Below are 17,882 nucleotides of genomic sequence, written 5' to 3'. Positions count from 1 at the left end.
CGTCCCCGGGGCCGGGCCGGGGCGGCGGGGGCTGGGGGGCGCCCCGGGCCCGCCCCGCTGGCAGCCGGCGGCGGCCGCGGGCCCGCGGGCACGGCAGCGGCCCGGGCGGAGCGCGCTGCCCCCGGCGCGGCCCCCGCAGCCCCCGGGGGCGCGGGGCGGGCCCGGCCCCGCTCCCGCCGCCCCGGACGTCGCGTCGCCGGGGCGGGTGCGCAGTTCCGGCGGCAGCGGGAGGGCGGGGGCCGGGCAGAGCCGCCGCGGCCTCGGCAGCAGCTGCAGCCGGAGCGGCGCGGGGGGCCAGGCCCCCGCCATGGAGATCGAGAAGGAGTTCCAGCGGCTGGACCAGGCCGCCAGCTGGCCCGCCATCTACCAGGTGAGGGGCAGCGCCCGCCGGCTCTGCCCGGCCCGGCCGGGGAGCGCTCCCTGCCGTCCCTCCCTCCCGCTGCCCGCGATGCCACCGGTGCTGCCCCGGCCCCGAGGCCAGCCCAGCCCTGCCCTGCCCTGCCCTGCCCTGCCCGGGCACCGCCGCCCCCGCGCTCCGCTCGCTCCCCGCTTCAGGGGGCGCCGGGAGCTGCCCCGCTCCGCGGGCGGGCGGGTCCCGGCCGGGGCAGCCCCGCTCGGCGCTGCCTGCCCGGAGCAGCTGCCGCGGGCACAGCCTCAGCCGCTGGAGCCCCGCGGGGACATCGGTCCGCTGAGCTGCTCGAGCTGCCCCTCCCGGGCCGGGGCCAGCCAATCCGTCAGATTTGTCTTTGGGTTAGAACAGAGAAGCAGCGAAGGGGGCATCAAATGCGTTTGGCTTTTCAGTCACCTTAATCATAGAGCCTGAAGCAGCGAATTAGCAATACTTGTGCAACTAGCTGGTGCTGGGTTTTTATTGTGTCATTTACTGCATTTAGGTTTTTTGGTGATATTTAAAACAACCCTGTGACAAACGTGAATGCTTGCAATAGTATTTGTCTTCTGGATCCAGCTTCACATGGAAGCCACAGAAGTTAGTGCTTTTATCTATAAAAGTTCTTCACACCTTTATGTAAAATGAAGTTTAAGAGAAGCTGAAATACATGAATGACTGGGCGGATGTGTTCAGTCAGATCAGGCAGCATTGCTGTAACATCCATTCGAATGTTTAAGCTGGTATATTGCATAAATGAATGACTTGAAGTTCACGTTTGCAACATAGACGTTGAGCTTCGCTTCTTTCATTGTGAATTTCTCTGGCAATAGACCATTGAGAGAAGGAGGCGTGTAAAAGTGAAATAAATGGACTTCAGTTTCAGAATCGCAGCAGGCAAGTTTTAACAGCAATAGCTTGCAGGGTGGTCACCTTCAGTTGTCTGGCATTTAGAGAAAAATGACATGACATGTTGAGCCTGCTTTTCGGAAGGTCCGTTTCCTACATTTCCCTTCCCTGCCGGTGTCAGTGCTTGCTGACTGTATCAGTTGAAAGTCATGTGGATATATGACGTTATGTTTTTGCTGAACTGTTCTGGATGATTTGGTGTGTTGCAGGCTTAATGCTCAGGAAATGATTTTGAGTAATAGAGCTTTGTAATTGAAGTGGTACATTCTTACAGGTACGATTTAATTACAGAAGTGAAATATCTAAGTAGAATGAGGGAATGGCCCATTTTCAATGAGGGATCAGCATTCAGTGATATTTTTGTCCTGCTCTCTTTGAATGATATGACTCAATGGCCTGCTCAAACTGTAGCCCAGCATGAGCTTTGATTGAGGACTAAAATTCAGTTTAAAAAAGGACTAAAGTGATTCCTTGATTTGCATCCAACTATTGACAAGCACAGGGGGTGGGATTTTTACTTGTTTTTTTCGTCTGATTGATTAGTAAATATGTGCATCTATGTCATGAAATTCAGTTTCTCAACTGCATCCTGCTTTTAAATAAGCTGTTGAAAACAGCATCTTGGCAGGTCATGTACATCTGGAAGAGCAATGTACTTCTCTGTAAGCTGTACTTCTGGTGTCTGAGCTGTGACACTAATAAAGCATTTTTCCTACAACGCTGGTTTTTGCTTGAAGAATGCAGTAAGTAGAGCAGTGTATGTGGTTGGTGCAGAAAAACATCTTCCCCCAGGGTAATTGTACCACGGGCTTCTGGTACCTCAGTTTGATTGTAACTGCTGAAATCCATAAAGGTTGAACCGTGGTGCAGGTGAAGCATCCTGCAGCTGGCCCATGTTCCTTGTCTCAGTCTGTGATCTCAAGATACAGCCCAGCATCTCCAGGAGGAATCAGCAGCAGACAGGGAGGTGTGGCTGAGGGAGTAGTCTTGTGCCACATGACTTGGAAGGGTTAAAATGGTTAAAATTATGCATGCTTCTTTTTTTTGGACGAGCGGAAGCTGTGTTCAGCTATGATAGCACAGTTGTGAAAGAGTAGAATTTAGATTACCTTCTTTTTTCAGCAGAAGTAATCACGGGATAGGGACACAAGCGTTTCAGAATGCAGACCTTGTTTAGGTGATTTTGTGACAATCATATTTTGGGAACTGCACACCATGGAACATTTCTCTGTACAGCTGGTCAGAACGTGGTGAACAGTGATGAACTTCTTAGTGTTTTCTTACTCTGGGGTTTTTTTGAATGTTTGTTTGCGTTTGAATACCTATGTCTATCCCTTACTTTCCTCTAGATTTGCTTGTTACAAGAACTATGAGCCATAAGGTCCTGTGGAGGTTGTTCAGGGGCCCAAGTGAGAAAAAGAATGGCTTGGTTCTGGCTGTTCCTTGTATTTTAGAGAAACATAAGCATAAGAAAGGCACATTCAAATTAAAATCCTCTTCCATGAAACAGTGAGTTAGAGGAATGTGAGCTTTGCCATGTACTAACTGTGGTAAAGGTGTGCAACAGAAAACAAATGCTTAAGGGTGAGTGAATGTTATGCACCCTGCAGAAATATCATTAGAAGTATCTATTGGAATGAGAAGCATTCACTCTGGAGATGTCACAACAAAAAACCCATACCCCAAAGCCATGGAAAGCACAGTTTAGGCTTTTAAAGCAGGGAAGAAAAGTAAATATTTGTCAAGAATATCAACACAATGCTGGATTATCATTTGCTCACGGTGAGTGCAGTATCAGATTTTCATAGCAATTTTACATGCAGAAGTCTTTCAGAACTTTAGGAGATACTTTAGTTTCTAACTTCTTACACAGGGTGATAGAACGAGATATTATCTTAAAAACACATCCCTCAAGTACAGGTAGAGTTGCTTCTTGTGTTTATATAAACCAGATATGTTGACTTTAGTATGTTGGCCAATGATATTAACTTTGATGTGCTTATCAGGAGCAGTAAAAATACCTCTGAATTAGTTACTGATGTACCATTCAACTGGGGATTCCATTCACTATGGACGGAGGCAGAGCAGAGTTTTCCATGTGAAGGTAGCAAAATGAAACTACAATGTGCATTGCATTTGTTTCTAGTTTTTATAGTTAGTGCAGTATATAACAAGAACTGGATATAGTTTAGATTTCCCTGCATGTTTGGAAGTGAGTATCCTGAAAACAGCACTACCTATCTCTGGAAAGCTGAGGTGTAGTTGGAGTTGGGTTTGAGGCCTGTAAATAACTGTTCTCAGTTTCTTTATTAATTTCTGAGGGTCTTTTAACCAAATATTAATGTGAATGTTAGTTTTTCAAACCTCTCTAAGCTAAACTAAAATACTACAAATTATGAAAATTAATGAACTTCACTCAGATTAGTGGAGGAAGATAGAAAGATATCATGGACATTTTGGATATCCCTCTGTCAAGATGGAAAAGGCATGGGAAGTTTTTAGGTATTCACTGGAAAAATATTTGTAGAATATTTTCTAATGTAGGTGGATTTTGATGCTGAAAGTAAACTGTGAAATGGTTGACCCTGAAGAATTGTAACAGTGTGGCTGTGTTGTGTATTTAAAGTCAGTGGACAGGAAGCTCTACAAGTGCTGTTGCTTTATAAGCTGCAGCAAGAGTGCAGGCTGCAGTCTGAAAGCATTTGGGCTACTCCTTTGCTTGGGTGCTAAGCAGCAGATAAATTGTGGCATGAACATGACTTCTTATAAATGCATCTTTGTGCTTTATTCTGCCAGTTCTAGCTGCAGGTCTCTGCATGCAGTGCCTTGCCACTGCTTAATTTGTGCTCTGTTGATTCATTTGAGGCTCAGCATAATTGGCTCTGGTTGTGGAAAGCTGGTTTTAGAGCTCAGGGTTGCAGGGAGTCTCTGTTCCTTCAATCAGCTGAAGATATTCCATGTTTTCCTGTGCTGTACTCTTCCTACACGTGTGCAGGGTTGGTGATGGAGAAGCAGAGTGTCTGTGGCTCACAAAGTCAGGATCCTATCCTCCCTGAAAAGCAGAGCTGCTGTTCAGCTGCAGGTGATGGCACCTTTGTGCCCCTGGGGCTGGCTCAGGGCACTCTGCTGCCTGGGCTAGATGTTACTGCTGCCTCTTTCAGAGCAGCACCAGTTGTGTCTGGTGGCAGATTTGAGCTTGGGTAAGTCCCATTATATAAAGCTACCTGAGCCCCTTACTCTTGCTTTTTCTACAGAGTTTAAAATGTAAATACTTGAACCCAGAGCTTCTGTGATAGCTTTGCTGGTAACAGAGCCTGGAAAAATGGAGCCTGTTATGGTTATCATTTGCTAAAAATTTAGAAATTATACAATGTACACACAGTGCTCCCCTGCTTCTGAGCATTTTTGGAAGGGTTTTATGGTGTTGGTGTGTTCTTCCACACGGTAGTGTTGCCTCCTCTGTGTGCTAGAAGCACAGATGTATGGAAGAAAACTGTTAAGGAGAAAGCAGTGTTGGCCACATGCCAAATGATGGTAAATTCAAATAGAAATAGCCCATGTAAGCAGAGAATAAAATGTGGTAGTGGTAGACCAAATATTTTTCAAACTAAAATAACTTTCTAAATGTGCTGGGTAGGTTTGAAATAACAGTTCATCCTATAGTTAACTGAACATTAAAATTAAAAGTTTTCCTGTAATACTTGCTTTGCAAATGGACTTTGTCCAAAGGTTCTCTTTAGTTGAGTCTTCAAAAGATGTGGCTTCCACTGAAGTATCACTGCTACTTTCTTGTAAACATGAGAATTACCAGGTTTTAGATCAGTGTCACTTGCATGACCCAGCTATCTGTTTGGGTTGTGAATTTAGCCTCATTACATACCTGAGGTTACTCAGGGATTGCTACTCTGCAGTGTTTATAATGAACACAGACTTGGTCTGATCCCTGAGCTTGGATGTTTGCAGCACTTACCATTGAGGTTTTCTGGGGTTTTTTAGTCATTGGTCAGCTTGTTTCATGTTGATTTGCAGAAGAGGAGGTTTTTTTCTCCCTGGTGCCAGGAGACATGCCCTTGCTGGTTTGACTGGGAGAGGCACTTTGATAGAGCATCCAAATGCCTTTGTGTGTTCCCTTTGTAGATGGTGTAGTACAAATGCCAGTTCACTTTCTACCATACTCTGTGAATTCAGATGTGCTTTTTCTCTCACCCACGCAGAATATAGCTAAGATTCAACAGCTTGCCTGTTATATTATACCAAGAAAGACTGGTAAAAGTGATTCTTGGAAATGCATGTGATTCTGCTAATAGTGATAGCTGATCTACTTTCAAATTGGGTTGTATTTTCTGCATTTAAGAAAGCAGGTTCATAGAACAGTAGCAAAAAATTTACATCCTGGTTGGGAAGGAAAATAAGCTGGCATAATATGAAACTTTTATAAATGTTTTTCTATTTTTTTTCTTACTTTTAATTCTGTACACTTTCCATGGGAACAGTTATCTCAGCTCTTGGTTGTTGTGGATGCTTTAGGAACATGTAGTTTAAGGGGTCAAAAGTCACCTTCAGCACAGAGGGTGAAGAGATCAGTGGTGAAGATTTACCTGTTTCACTAATGATGAAGAGATCATTGAATCAGATTTGTTTGTTCTGTGCAGTCTTTTTCTTCTCCTTAGAAGGTTAAAACAGTTTCTACATCAATAGAAATAGAAAGTAAAGCAACGATACAGCAGGTTTTGCATTCTGCCAGTTTAGGCAATTACAGAAAAACTTCTGAGGAGTGCAGGGGTGAGTGTGGAGCTGGGCAGACCTCGCTGCAGGCAGAGGAAACCCTCCCCTCTGGGCTGCCAGCTCTCTGTACTTCATGGACTAAAATAATTGCTAGTTCAAAACGCTACTACATGGTTCTATTCTGAACCTAAAGCAGCTGTTATATTTGTGATCTGTCAGGTGCTTTTGCTTGTATCTGAAGTTCCCAGAATTTTATGCTGCTTCTGTCAAGTACTTGATTTGTCAAGTACTTAAGGCTGAGAGCCATCCTACAAAAGACACTGTTTCTCTGATTTTTTATATTTGTATGGAACAAGTGTTCTACACATAAAGAGGAATGTTCTCATAACCTTCTTCCCCTGTGCACAGTTCAATGAGATTTGCTTGTTCATACCATTCCTGATCCCACAGTAACAGGTTACAGTAACATAAACAGCGTGACCTTTTAATGCGATGGCAGGAAGTAAAATGTGAAATCTATTTTAAAAATGCATCTTTGACTAAGGAAGAGTATACTTCCTTTTTCTGACAGGAAAAAAAACCCATGCTCGTTCAGAAGATCTCAATTCCATTTTACTGTGTGTGGCCTATTTTTTCCAGTCTTCTGTACAGTCATTGCAGCTGCTTGAAGCAGGACTAAACCTCTGCCATCCTCACGTGGAATCGTATCTCCTTTGTTGACATTTGCACAGCCAGCAGTGACTAAAGATGGGGGCTACAGGAAAAACACAACTCTGACACAAGCAAGAGGTTTTAGTAAGAGGAACTTCTTTGGGAAAGAAGGAAAGGGTGGGTCATTGGAGCAAGAACTGGAAAAATACTACATAGCTTCTTCAACAGCTAAAATACACATTGACCCATTTGGTGGAATTTCCCCATATTTGTGGAAGTGGAAGAGATTTGGGGAATTCTACCCACTAAAGGAGCGGGGGTGGACAGCTACCCAACTTTGGAAAATGTTTTTGTTTTCCTCCTTAAGAGTTGAATTAAATTGGAAATCATCACTGTCACTTCTTAAACTTCTGCCAGTGGAGGATTTTCACAGTAAATGGCAGTTGCTACCTAGAACTTCATGGTCTGTGGGGTGTCACGAACAAGAATCATGTTTCAGCCTGTACTCTTTTTCATTCCCAGTATTGAAACCTTCTCAGAAGTGGCCTCAGGTGTTTCATGAGCAGAGCAGATCTGCCCTGGTGCTGTTTCAAAGCTCCTGTAGGAGTGTGTGCAGGACAGTGTGTGTTGGGAACCGAGTCCTCTGATCCCTGCACATCCCCTGAGCTGGGGTGGCATCAGTAGGGCACTAAAGTTGCAGGGCTGGGGTTGGTGTGAGCCCTGGGGCAGAGCTCTCTGGCACTGAGCAGCTTTACCTGCCTGGCTCATTAATGATTTCCCTTTGGAAATCATTCCCTTTGCCTTCTGTTCTCCAGCAATCCCTGATGACTGGCACACCTCCTGAGAGATAAACCAGGAGAGCGTGTGGCACCTGGCTCCTGCTGGGAGCAGCAGGGCACAGCAGCTGCTGGCTGTGGGCAGTGCTGCCTGGGGAGGGGGAAGGTCTGATCACTTGGAGGTGCAAAGCCCACGGTGCTCAGCCCTTCTCTGGAGCAGGGCTCGGGAACAGCTGTTTTCAGGGGCCTCAGCTTCTGCAGCTTCGTTGCCCTGTGTCCATCAGACTCATCTGGTGCTCAGCAGAGGCAAAAGATTGGAACAGGAGGTTGAAAATATATGAAATCTTTAGAGCTGCTGAGTTACTGGATTTATTAGCCCACGTGAGAGCATTAGTAGAGAGGTCTAATCTTACCAGTCTTTTTAGAGCCTGTCAGGAAGCAGATGGAGCAGAAAGGTTTCATGGAAACTACTGACTTACGTCTTATCTGTCATTGATTTTGTGTTTTAATTTGTGTAAAGCTGACCATCAGGAGCCTCCACTGTGGGCCAAGCCCATCAGACAAGACATTGCTTGGTTGCCCACACAGTCCAGTGTACAGGATACTCCTCTGTGACTGACTGGCTGACAGCAGGAAATTCCTTGTGTGCTGCTCTGCCTGCTGAGTTCTCTACCACATGAAATTTGGGGTGGTAAAACTGTTATATGCTTATTATCTTCTAAGAATAACTAAATAAGTTAATATTGCTACCCAGTTAGGAACAAGCATTCAAACATTTATTGCTTTCATGTAATAACATCTGCATCTTTTGGGTTTTCTTGTTCCAAAGTCTTTGCTAACAATATGTTCTGCATATTAAACTCTCCAGGCAAAATTGTCTTGAAATACTTACAGAAGAATAATATAATCTAAAAATGCTTTGCTCTCAGCAGTGTTGATATTAAAGGAGGCATTTGTGTGTGATTCTGATCATTGATAACCTTTATTTGTGGATTAGTGCTCAGAAGCCTTCGGTGTAGCTGTCTTTTGGAAGTGGGGAGTGGAAAGGGTTGTGATAGATGTGAATGGTTTTTTTAAAGATATTTACTGCATTTTTTAGTATTATTTTTTTCTGTAAGTGTTCCAGATCTGTTCTGCAGTTGCAAATGAGGATTTGAGGTAGACATCAAGTGATAAAGCATGTTTAGTCACAACTGATAACTGGCTTTGGCTGGCAGGAAGTGGAACACGATGAGCAAGAGTCTGGTGGAGCCTGGGGGGTGGTGGGTTCAGTGCAGCACTGTCTGGGCTGGCAAGGAGTGCTGGAAGTAATGGCAGTCATGTGTTTCCAGAGAGGATACTGCCACTACAAGTGGGAGAAGTTGTGAGGGTTGCTTGGCTGTGCTAAATCAGCTGGTTTAGTTCTCAGAATTAATTATTTTTAACTAGCAGGATGAGTAGATGTATGAAGTGGCAAAACTGTTTATCTCATCTGATGCACACAACTGACTCTCGCTGCAGTCTGTTTCATTAGCATGGGGAGCATTCACCAGTCCTTTGAAGGCCTGGCTTGTCAAGTTTTGCAGTCTTTTTCATGTGCTGGGGTGCAGAGTGTGAATCTGTCCTGCATTAGGATGTCTGTGAGCATTTATCTTGATTACGTGATGTCCCTGTTTAACCCTGACATTTGTTTTTATAAACTCTCAGTTGCTTTCAGATGAGAAGATGTCCTGTACAGCTGGGCATGAAAGCTCTCTGTCCCTGTAGTGACAGTTAAAACACTCTCTAATAACACAGGATTGGTTCTGTCAGTGTCTTGAAGCATTGCTTTGCTGCTTGGAGAAATAAAAATACTGGATCCATTTTAGCTTGTAAGGTCTGGCTGGTTTAGGGTGCTGTTTGACCCCAAACTGTGTTTGGGCTGTGGACTGGGAGCTGAGCAGCTCAGAATGCTGTAAGGTTTAATATTAACCTAGCTTACTTAGATTGCTTTCCTAAACAAAATTAGACAGTCATGTGGAAAAGCAGGAGTATCCTAATTCTGCTTTATCTAACATCTGTTTTCAGCAGTACTGTTTGTTCTCAGCAGGTTTTTGTGTGCATTGCAGTAGCTTGGCAACCTGTAGGTTGCACCATTCAGTGAATTCAGTATGGTTTTAATCATCACTACGATTTTCCTTTCCAAATTTGAATATTCTAAGTACAGTGGAGTGGGCATCTGTAATTATAAGTGCAGCCACCATGTTAAACAGATCCCAGCTGAAAGAAGCTGTTCATGCAAATTTGTAATCCAGCAAGTTCCTTCAATTGCTGTCCAAAAGTCTTTCTTAAGAAAAGATACTTGAGGCTTCTTTCTGGAAATGGTAGTTAGGCAGTTACAGCTATTGTAAGTTCCCAGAGAGGAATCTGGGCTGTGTGCTGAGAACCAAAGCTGCTGAAAGCAAGGCTGGTTGCTGGTTCTTCTGTAGGAGCAAAGCTCAAGTTTGACCTTTCCCTGCATGCAGAGGCATGAACCTGCATTGTGCAATCCTGGTAATTGTACATTCTCTTTAAACTCTTGGAATCTTGTTAGGTTGGAAATGATAAAAAGCTTTTAGTAACAGTGTAATGAGCAGGCTTTGGCAGAGTGAATCTGTAGTTCCATTGCCTGTCTACTTACTAATGGCCAACATGGTGAAACATTCCTGTGCCATAGATCAGAACTTGCTGGGGTTTGGTCTTACACCCTTAATTGTAGGGGACAGATAGAATGCAGACCCACTTACATTATGGAGCTGGTGCCTGTGTAACATATGGTTCATAATTTTGAATGCATGGGGTTCCTTGATACTAAATAAATTCAATTTTCCCCCTCCTACATCTGACTTTAAGTCTGCATCACAAGAAAGCCAGTAAAGTGATGCATGGTGCAAACAGCTTCAAGGAAATGAAGTTTGCCACTGAAGAAGATGTAGATAATGATTTTTTTTTAATAGGTAAAGCAGAGTTCACCATTTCCTATACAACAATTCCTCCACTCCCTTTCTGGTGTGTTTTAGTACTTCCTCTACATACAACCTTATATCTTGGAGAATTTTTATGGAATTAGTAGAAAGTTGGAAATATGGCTGTTGCTTGTCCCATAGAATTCTAAATAGAAAAATGACACTGACATGGTCTGGACATGTGCCCCACTGCAGTAATGGTGTGACTATTTCATTAACCTGTGCATATACATTAGGAAGTCCAATTTAGCTTTTAGATTCACATTGGAGTACCCAGTGTGAGTGAAATTATTTGTTCAGAGGAACACCCCTTAGCCATGAGGGGAGAGAAATTTGCTTTAAATTCTGACTTTGCTTTGTGTTTCAAAGTAATGAACAGTTTACTTGTGTTACAACCAAGACCTGTCTTTCTCATCTGAAGCAGCTGGGAACTGGACCTTGTCTTTACCTTTCAAGGCAGGCTCTTCTGAGTGCTCCAGGTGGAGGGGAGTTGGCCTTTACCTTATCAAATGGGAACATTTGCCTTTATAAATGAAACACTTCAGAAAGAGTAGTGGGAAGTGTCTAAAGTCTGGATATTCTGTTGCATCTGGTGTGCTAACAGCATTGTGCTGTGAAGGCTAATTTAGTAGGTTTTGGAGAGGGAAAAAAATCTTTGGGGCTCTTATAATATGCAAACTAATTAGAGGTTACAGTGAACACAGCTGTTTCTGGCCAAGCTGACTAAGCTAGGAATTCAAATTACTATTTTTAGCCATCTTACAAGGTCTCTAGTTTTCAATGATACCCATATTATTACTTCCAAAAATGATATTGTTGTGTGTTTATCACCCTGACAATGAGCATTTTTGGTGCAACCAGTCCCTTACTTTGTAAATCGAACAAAGTGTTTGCAGTTCTGTGAAATATTGTGAAGATCTCTTCAAAATCACGTTCTGAACTAGTTTCTTTTTTCTACTAAGCTTTGCTTGGAACTTTCTGCAAAGATTACTGGATGAGAAAAAGCATTCCTCAAAATCTGAGTGTACTGAATAGACCCACTTCATGCATAAATTTGTTCCTTAAAACAAAAAAAAATCAATCTAATTTTAACATAGCATATGGCAAGCTGGTGTCTAAAACTGCTTCAACTGGCTGTACTTTCTAAATGCATATATAACTCGTTTAACTCCAGATAAGTATTAAAGAAAAACCATTGTAATTTGTATTTTCTTCTGTGAACACCAATAGCTTGCTTACTCTATCCCATAAATTATAAGAGATAAAATCTGAGTTTAGTTTTAGTCAGTGTTGAGGGTAGAAAATGAGGTTTGCAAATTTACTCTGTTTTCACAAAATCCTGTTTCCATGATGGTAAGAGACTTTCAAACCAACTCAAATCAAGAAAATAAAAATGAAGTAAACTCCAGAAGTTCTGATTCCTAGGTAAGAATAATTTTGTTTCTGGCTTTGTGTCATCATGGAGAATACAGAAATACACCATTGAGAGTTAATCTAGAAGTGCTTTTGTATTTACAAGGAGTTTCTCACAGGACTACAAGAGGAATGCAGGATTCCCAGGCCTGGCTCTGAACGGTGCTCCCATCCAGGGCCAGCTCTTTTTCCACAGTGCTCATGATGGGGTAGGGGGGCTCATCTAAAGCTTTCTTCCCTTGCCTCCAGGAACCAGAGGAAAAAGCATTCCTGCAAGAGCCCACCAGAAAACTGCCCAGAGAAATGGCTTCCCTGCTGAAAGGAGAATTCTGGAGTTGTCCCAGCACAGCTGTTGGTTACAGGCAAGGGCTGGGTTCCTGAAATGGTAGTGAGAGACACTAAGTTAGAAACTAAGGAGTTGGAGCACCCCAGCTGGGAATGAACCCGCTGGGAGAGCACAAGCAGCATCCCTTAGAGCAACCAAGAAGTGTTGCCTGTCCTTGCTGGGTGCTGGCTTGGGGCACCACTCCCCAGGGAGGACATGGGTGCTGTTTGGGAGAGAGAGTGGGGATCAAAATCCCTGCTCTAGAATGAGGTCTCATTCTCACTGAAACCCTGTAATGTTTTAGCAGTCCGAGAAGGCAGAGATGTTTATTTTGGAATGTAATGACAACAACAAACTTGACATTAGGGTATTCAAAGGACAATAGCAGTGATGTGAAAAAATGTGTGGTATTTTGCTTTGTAAACTCTAGAAGTATGTTTTTGTAGCTCTGAGTCTCTGATGAGCAAAGGATTGTGTGTGTGCACGTTCTCACAACCAGCCCATGTTTTCCCTTTGCAGCAAATGCTGATGGTGTGTTAACAGCATAAAAAAAGGAATTGATGATAAGTCTTGGAGTGTCACAAAGTCTCCTGCTTCCCCTATTACTCACTGGCTTGCTGTGGTTTTGGGAGGTGTTTAAGGTGCCAAGTCAAGCTGTTGAATTTGTAAAGAGCTTGATAAGTAAATATGGGAAGTGTGGAACTGTTTGACAACGCTGATTTTTTGGTTTGAGGCACATGTGGTTCTGTAAGGCCTCTCTGACATCGGTGAAGGTTTTGCTCTGGCTTTGTCTCTGTGTAGACATCTCTGATTCCACCTAGTTTGTAATACTTATTTTGAGCACCCACCAGAATTTCTGAGGCCAGATTATTTCCTGTTTTCAAGTAGTAATGTAAACTTCTTTATTCTTCATTACTGGTAACCCCTTTAATGTAGTCACTGGCACCTTTCAGGAGAGATGTCTGTTTTCTTCTCTTGGACCCCCCTCACCTCTCTGTGACAGAAGCAGCGCTGCAGAACAGCCTGAGAAGTGTCAGAAACATTGTCCTGTTTGCTGAATCCAGGGTTAGAAATCCTTGTGATCTTATTCAGGGGGTCACATGCCTTCCAGGGAATTGTCCTGGTGCTAAATGTATGGGTAGAAAATCAAACTAAAAGAAACCCCAACCTCACCAGTGGGAGACCACTTAAAAACCTTCTCTTTTTCTGACTTGTTAGGATTGCCTTGAGGATTAGAACTGCAGAATGTCTCAAAGCTTGACAAATAATTTATTCCTTCTGGATAAGCAAAAATGATGGATTTAGGAGAGATGATGACTTTGTAGTAGCTGAAAGGAAGTTTTAGCCACACCCCAGGTGCTGCTCAGGTCTTGTGTATTTGTAGGTGTGTACCTGTCCCTGAGGGAGTCACAGCCTTACTCCTGGCTAAACTCCCTGGTGCTTCATGGCTGCTCCCTAATTAGTTTCAATTAGGGACGAAAGGGAAAGCTAATGAGTTGGTGAGGTTGTGTTCCCAGGAAGGTGTGGTTGGTGTTTGGGAGTGCTTTAGAAACACTTGTCCTTCTCCTTCAGCTCCTGTCCCAGAAGAGGCCTCGGGTTCAGCAGCGGGCTCTGTGCTGGCGAGCAGAGCAGGGAGCAGGATCGTGTGTCGTGGCAGCTGCAGTGGCTGGGGAATCACCCTTTGCTGGGGACCTCGGGGCTGGCTTCTGCTCCCATGGCTAATTTCATAACTCGGCAGGAAGGAGGCTGTGAGCTTGTACGGGCTGTGTTGGGGGAATGCCCCTGCTGCTGGGGCTGCCTCTGCAGCACGGCCCCTCTGGAATGCTGCTCTCAGCCTGAGTTTGGTTTTCTCTGTACCTTCGGGTCATGCTGTGTGCTGGGCAAGTAGCTCTCTCACCTATGGTACCTTATGCTGAAAATGAGCTCAGCAAGGTTAAGATCACTTGGGAATGGCAAACTGCCCTTTTTTCTTTGATAGTTCTGGTACTTCAGCGAATTCTGCATGTCACAGAAGAGCAGATGTTGCTGTGGATGGGCAATGCTGGACTTGTCTTGTTACCTGTTATTGTGACCAGTATTTTTAAGATGCCAATTGGTAACCTAGATGTATTAAACTCATGTAATCTCCAAAAGGATTAAAAATAATGCTGTGACAGTTCTGTCTATGTGAGTTTAAACTGCTGATGAGACAACTACGGGAATGTTGGCATTTCCTTTTTGGAAAATAAATGGAACATTTGCAATCTTTTTTTTGTTTCTTTAAAATATTTGTCCTGAGTGAAATGACTGCGTTGTTTGTCTGCTAAGCAGCTAAAGTGCTGTGCTGTTTGTTTGGCTTTTAGTCAACACACTTTCCAGGAAAAGGTGAAAGGACACAAACACCACAGACGAGTTTCGGTTGTAGCTCAGTGCATGTGAAGTGCACGTCTTAATCTGAAGTGAAGGCTCTTTCTAAAAAACTTCTTTGAGGCTTAGTAGGAAGAGTGGAACTCACATACTGGGAGCTGGTTGCTCTCAAACTCACTTGTGATATTACTCATGGAGAGCACAGAGCTTGTTCTGTGGCTGTGTGCTCCTGCTCGTTGCAGTGGGGCTGGCACAGGTCGTTAGAGGAGTGTGTCCATGATCTTCCCAACTGATTTAGGGGCCTTCAACTGTGACAGCAGATCCAGCACTAAGCAGTGTCCTGGAATCTCTTCAGGCAGAGGGTGATAATGTCCTTCTCTGCTGGGACAATACCTGGTTCTGCAGTGGCCTTTCAGATTCCTCCTCAGCTGCAGGTAACACCAGGTATTCTGCAAATTTGTATTCTCTCACTGGGCAGCATGCCAGCATGCCCAACTGAATAGAAGAGCAAGATGTGTTCAGAGCCAGGAGTCTTGGAACAGATGCATACACTGGGATCAAAAATGGGAGAAAAGGAAAAAGAATCTGTAAAGATTTGTTCAGCTTTTAACTGGTAAGACCTTGAATGTGTTACCTGGTGAGGAGCAAGACTTACTTTTGATTTTCTTATTTACTTATTAATCAAATTAGCTCATTTATCTTAAGATTACCTGGTGGTAATGGATTACACAAGATTTGGGGGAATGCTGATAATGGATTATGCAAGATTTGGGGGAGATAGTACAGTCTTACTTTCTTAACATTAACTGAGGTTATCAGCACAGTATCTCTGAGTAGAGGGCTCTGAGTGAGTATAGGTAAAAATTCCATGGTAAATCATTCCATGGTTCCTATTTTGTGAAGCCAGAGATCCCCTTGAGAAACTGTAAGCTATCTGCCGTGGGGGCATTTCTTGTCCTTTTGTTTCCAATTTGAAAGGTGCTATTAGCAGCTTGTCTAAATTCTAGGAAATACCTTGGTTATGCAGCACATGGAAAGGTGTGAAAAGTGTTTCTTATCTCTCCCTTAGGTCTAGCATTTGCAGGGTTCATGGTTTTTTTTTTCCTCTCCTCCAGAGCCTTGGGTTTTGTTTGTGTTTTTTTGGTGATGGCTCTGTAAAAGCTATAATGCTCTTAGATGGCTGGTGAGATGTCAGAATGAAAATATTAGGTATCTAGGAAAGCAGGACTGTTTATAACCACAGTTGTCAGTCTGTGAAGCCTGGAATGCCCTGCGGGCCAGCAATGATACATTTTTAAACTCACACAAAACCCATACTGCAAACAAATTAAGGTCTGGATTTGCTAGGCAGACTAAATTCCTTTAGGAGTTGTGTGGCTCTCTGGTCTGTGGGATACACCAGTCTATTTGAGATGAGGTCAAACCAAAACTCTTTATGTAGAGACCCCTAATGTTTGGGCAAATCAAGATGTGGATCTCATTGCAGTGGTTATTTTCTTACAGAAGAAGAGAAACTGAGTTAGAACCTCTTGACACTTTAATGAGAGTGTGGTTTATTTCCTGGCACTGACTTTGTTTGATGATACCGATAGCAAAGCTTTGCTTCTGCACAGCAGCTGTCAAGAAAAAGCCATTTCACATTCTCAAACGTCTCTATCCTTCCAGTAATGTCCAAGATGCACTTCTGGAGCAGATTGAGTATCTGGGAGGGAAAATAGAGATGGATGTGAAGAAGAAGAGGGGAACTTGAGTTGTTTTCTTACGCTGACACTCCATTCAGTTGTTTCCTGTTTTGGCAGTGAGTACATGGCTACAAAACAGCAGAAGTAGAATGTTCCTGCCAGCAGCTCTGAACTTCTTCTGTTATGGGTCATAAATTTCAAGGACAAGCTATATTTTGAACTTACTGAAATTTGAGAAGTCTCATGTAATTCTTTAACCTGATACTAGAGTTTAGCTCTTTGATTTCCCTGTCTGTGTTGCAACACTCATAAGAACCAGAAGTGAAAAATCAGTTTTCACCCATTGCAGATGACACTGAGGCAATCCAAGAATGCGAGCAGCTGAGCTGTGCAGTATTGCTGTGGTTTATTGACAGCAGTGCCTTCCTTCTGGGAACATGCAAGATAAATGCACTGGTCAAGTGTGGAAGTGGCACAGGTCTGTGGCTTTCTCCCTTCTGGAAGTACTGCCAGGCCCTGAGAGCCACTCAGGTGCAGGTGTTCAGGTGGTCATTGCAGTGTGCAGTTCTCTCCCTGGTGAAGTGGGTGCCGTGCAGGACTGCAGGGTTTGCTGTCAGGAGCCTCTCCAGTGAGGCGTGTTGGAGCTGGTCAGTGCTCAGACACAGCCTGGAATACCTGCTAGCTGGGGTAAATACGGCCCTGGGAAAAATGAGCCCACTTTGCCCCGTGTTGATATGATTTAACAGGCAGCCATGGCCAGTTTGCATTCTCCTGGGGGTTATTTCCGTGCTCCCAGCAGCTGACTGGTGTCACAAACCCTCTGGGCCGCTCGGTGCCCGGGCAGTGCTGAACTAGCAGGGGGCTTTCTAGGAAACCGTGTTGCAAGTGTGGCATTTCTTATTGATTTATTTATTTTAACCTCCTGTAAGAGTGGTGTTGAACTTTAAACAAGCCTGTCCTTTCCTCTCTGTGCTGCTCAACCTCAGGAAGAAGCTTGCATAGCAGGCAATTGGTTTCTTTTCTTTTTTTGGGGGAGATTAGTAAGCAAATCAACACTACCATATCTTAGTTGAAAGCAAAATTAGGAGACCAGATAAAATGTTTTTAAAGGTTATTAAAATCCACATTTATTTCACTTAGCTGGCTAAAATTCTGCAGCTGCTTGTTAAATTTTATGTTGTGTGATGCAGCTGTCTCTTCATTTATCTGATCTTTAGATGACCTTCCTCTCACCTACAAGTTACATCCTCATTTCTTGTTCTTGCCCAAATACCCTGATGTAAAGCTTAATGTAGGATAAGAAATCAGATCTTCCTGGTTAAGGTGGGCTACCTGAGCAGTTGTGTGCTTTATATCTTCATGAAGTTCTTCTGTTGGGGAGTGAGTTCAGGGCCTCAGGTTGCTCTCTCCCATGCTGAAGACCTTTCCCATTTGTGTAAAGTAGGTGTTTGTTGTGGATCTCTTGGTACTTGCTGGCTTTCTTGTGCTCTTCTCTACAGGTCTTTGCAACCTCATTGGATTGTAGGGGTATTTCCTTTCTGAAACCAGCCTGGAGTGACATCTTGGGGAAAGAGCACCTTCCACTTGACTTTATTGCAACTTTTTACTCTTCCACCTTTTCTAGCAGTATCATGTGTCATCATTTTTTTCAGTGGCAGCTTTAAGAGGAAACCTGTTTTTTAAGCTAAGATTACTTTTTTATAT

The 17,882-nt window shown here is 43.8% G+C and overlaps 1 protein-coding gene across 1 annotated transcript in view; it reads left to right on the top strand.

The window, feature by feature from the left end:
- Positions 1-218: 218 nt before the first annotated feature.
- Positions 219-17,882, top strand: part of PTPN1 (protein tyrosine phosphatase non-receptor type 1) — a 28,767-nt gene continuing 11,103 nt past the window's right edge. The window contains exon 1 of the mRNA XM_059862474.1: positions 219-370. Within this exon, the coding sequence (XP_059718457.1) occupies positions 308-370 (63 nt within the window). The 5' untranslated portion in view covers positions 219-307. The remainder of the gene's footprint in view (positions 371-17,882) is intronic.

This window comes from Haemorhous mexicanus, chromosome 18 (assembly GCF_027477595.1).
Source record: "Haemorhous mexicanus isolate bHaeMex1 chromosome 18, bHaeMex1.pri, whole genome shotgun sequence".
NCBI lineage: Eukaryota > Metazoa > Chordata > Aves > Passeriformes > Fringillidae > Haemorhous > Haemorhous mexicanus.
Note: the sequence above shows the minus strand (reverse complement) of the source record. Positions and strands in the feature narration are given on the sequence as shown.